Raw genomic sequence first — 2,500 nt, 5'->3', positions numbered from 1 at the left:
ATATACACATCTGAGGTTACATTTAGCTAGCTGTGTGAATACACATCTGAGGTTACGTTTAGCTAGCTGTGTGAATATACACATCTGAGGTTACGTTTAGCTAGCTGTGTGAATATACACATCTGAGGTTACGTTTAGCTATCACGTGTTAGCTAGGTTTTCATAGCTTTTCTGAAGACCAGTACACACCCCCCACCCCCCTCTTCCTCACAGTGGAGTGTCCAGATGTGTATATCGTGGAGCGCCTGTTCTCCAGCAGCCTGGTGGTGGTGGTCAGTCTGTCCATGCTGCGGCGAATGAACGTCTACCATTTCAAGAAGGGCACGGAGATATGCAACTACAGCTACTCCAACAACATCCTCTCCGTCAGGCTCAACAGACAGGTGAGAGGTCCAATGGAGACTTCCCTCTGCACGACTTGATCTGCCATCTATCCTGCTGTAGTAGTGTCCTGGATGTCAGTAGAAGCAACACAAAACTCTATACCCACTCTCAATCCACCAGTTCCCTACGGTTGTCTCCCGTGAGAGGAGGAGGGGGGGGGGGGGGGGGTTGCAGGTTTTGTCTGAGGACCAAGGGGAGGCCCGCAATGTCAGGCTTTGAAAACCCCTGAGTTACATGAATTATTATTATTATTATTATTATTATGATGCTGATCTCTCACTCTGTCTTGTTTTGCATGTTGTCCCGGGCCGTCTCTGCTCATCGTTCCTCAGCGGCTGGTCGTCTGCCTGGAAGAGTCCATCTACATCCACAACATCAAAGACATGAAGCTGCTCAAGACACTGCTCAACACACCCTCCAACCCCTCAGGTACATCCAGGCTGTCACGCACGCACGTACACGCGCGCGCACACACACACAGACGCACACACACACACACACGCACACACACACACACACGCGCACACACACACACACACACACACACACAGACACACACACACACACACACACGCACAGACACACACAGACGCACACACACACGCACACACGCACGCACACACGCACACACACACACACACACACACACACACACAGATACACACACACACACACACACACACACACACACACGGTTTGATCCGTGGCTGCGGGGGGAGACTACACAATATAAAAAAGAAATAAAAGTGTCACGACTCTCTCTCCCCCCCCCCCCACCTGTAGGGCTCTGCGCGCTCTCTGTCAACCACACTAACTCCCACCTGGCGTACCCGGGCAGTGCCACCATCGGAGAGATCACAGTCTACGATGCCAACAACCTGGTGAGGCTGCAGTCAACTCTCCCATAGCAACGGCAGAACCATTGCAGCATTGTCAGACCCCTCGCTCATCCTGGGGATGGGGGGAGGAGGGGGGGTTAGTTGGGAGGGGGGGGGGTGGCGGCGGCTGGTTGTGCCGGTGTCACTAGAAAGCGTTTGTTCCCTCAGAGCACGGTGACACTGATCCAAGCCCACGACAGCCCGCTGGCAGCGCTCAGCTTCAACGCCTCTGGCACCAAACTGGCCAGCGCTTCAGAGAAGGTGAGCACTCTCTCTCTCTCTCTCTCTCTCTCTGTGTCTCTCTCTCTGTCTCTCTCTCTCTCTCTCTCTCTCTCTCTGTCTCTCTGTCTCTCTCTCATCCCCATTTCTCTCTCTCCTTAATACATTCAAGTTGGCCAGTGGGGGCGCTAATGCAACACTTGGATGCCAACCGCCACACAACTCAAAAGAAGACGTTGGTCAGCGTTGCGTTATTAATATGGATCATTCTGGCTGACTTGACGCAGTCTATGCGCCTGGGCTGTGTGGGGTGCACTCGTGCATGAGAGATGCTTTTTTTTCTCTGCATATTCCGTCAATGTAAAGTAATGAACTGTTAAGAAAGTCACATTTCAGTCTGTGGGAATCACTGAATCACTGACTTGCGCTGGAAAAGGGGCGGCAAATCAAGAGGAGGAGTAGCAGGGTCGGAAAATAACGCGTTGGACCACCACCAAAATGTATATCGTCATGGCGTGCAGAGCCGTCGTGTAAAAACCCATCTCACTTGCAGGGTCGCTCTATAGGCTAAACGGCTTGGCAACTTTTAGACTGAAGAAAATGCCACTAGTTTGTGGATATTAGTTGGATTTTTGGCCAATCTAAAAGGGGCTTTACACACACTCAGCACCTGTAATCTGATTGCCAGCAGAAGACGAAGAACACACTCACACAAACAGCGCTGTTGCTCACACTACGCTTTAGCAATGTTATGCAGTAATTACTATTTCTTTAAGTTCCCCCAACATTTTGTAAATGCCCCCAGTTTTTTTAGACACTTTAGAGTTTAGACAGTTGCCCCCAAAATATTTCTTAAAGTCGAGCTGAACCCAAAAATTACTTTTCTTTTCTTGTAGTTCAAATACCTGGGTATGCAGTGCACCTATTTAATAATGTATGCCAAAAAATCACAAAACCCTAATTTCACACGTTAAAAACCGTTTTTCACACTTTTTCACATCAAAAGTTAATTTTTCAAG

At 49.4% G+C, this 2,500-nt stretch overlaps 1 protein-coding gene across 1 annotated transcript in view; it reads left to right on the top strand.

Annotated features, from left to right (window-relative positions):
* Window positions 1-2,500, top strand: part of wipi1 (WD repeat domain, phosphoinositide interacting 1) — a 20,122-nt gene that overhangs the window by 8,084 nt on the left and 9,538 nt on the right. The window contains exons 3-6 of the mRNA XM_083635542.1: window positions 214-383; window positions 717-813; window positions 1,168-1,265; window positions 1,431-1,523. Of these exons, the coding sequence (XP_083491668.1) occupies window positions 214-383; window positions 717-813; window positions 1,168-1,265; window positions 1,431-1,523 (458 nt within the window). The remainder of the gene's footprint in view (window positions 1-213; window positions 384-716; window positions 814-1,167; window positions 1,266-1,430; window positions 1,524-2,500) is intronic.

Source organism: Poromitra crassiceps (assembly GCF_964638095.1).
Source record: "Poromitra crassiceps genome assembly, chromosome: 4".
Classification (NCBI taxonomy): Eukaryota; Metazoa; Chordata; class Actinopteri; order Beryciformes; family Melamphaidae; genus Poromitra; species Poromitra crassiceps.
Note: the sequence above shows the minus strand (reverse complement) of the source record. Positions and strands in the feature narration are given on the sequence as shown.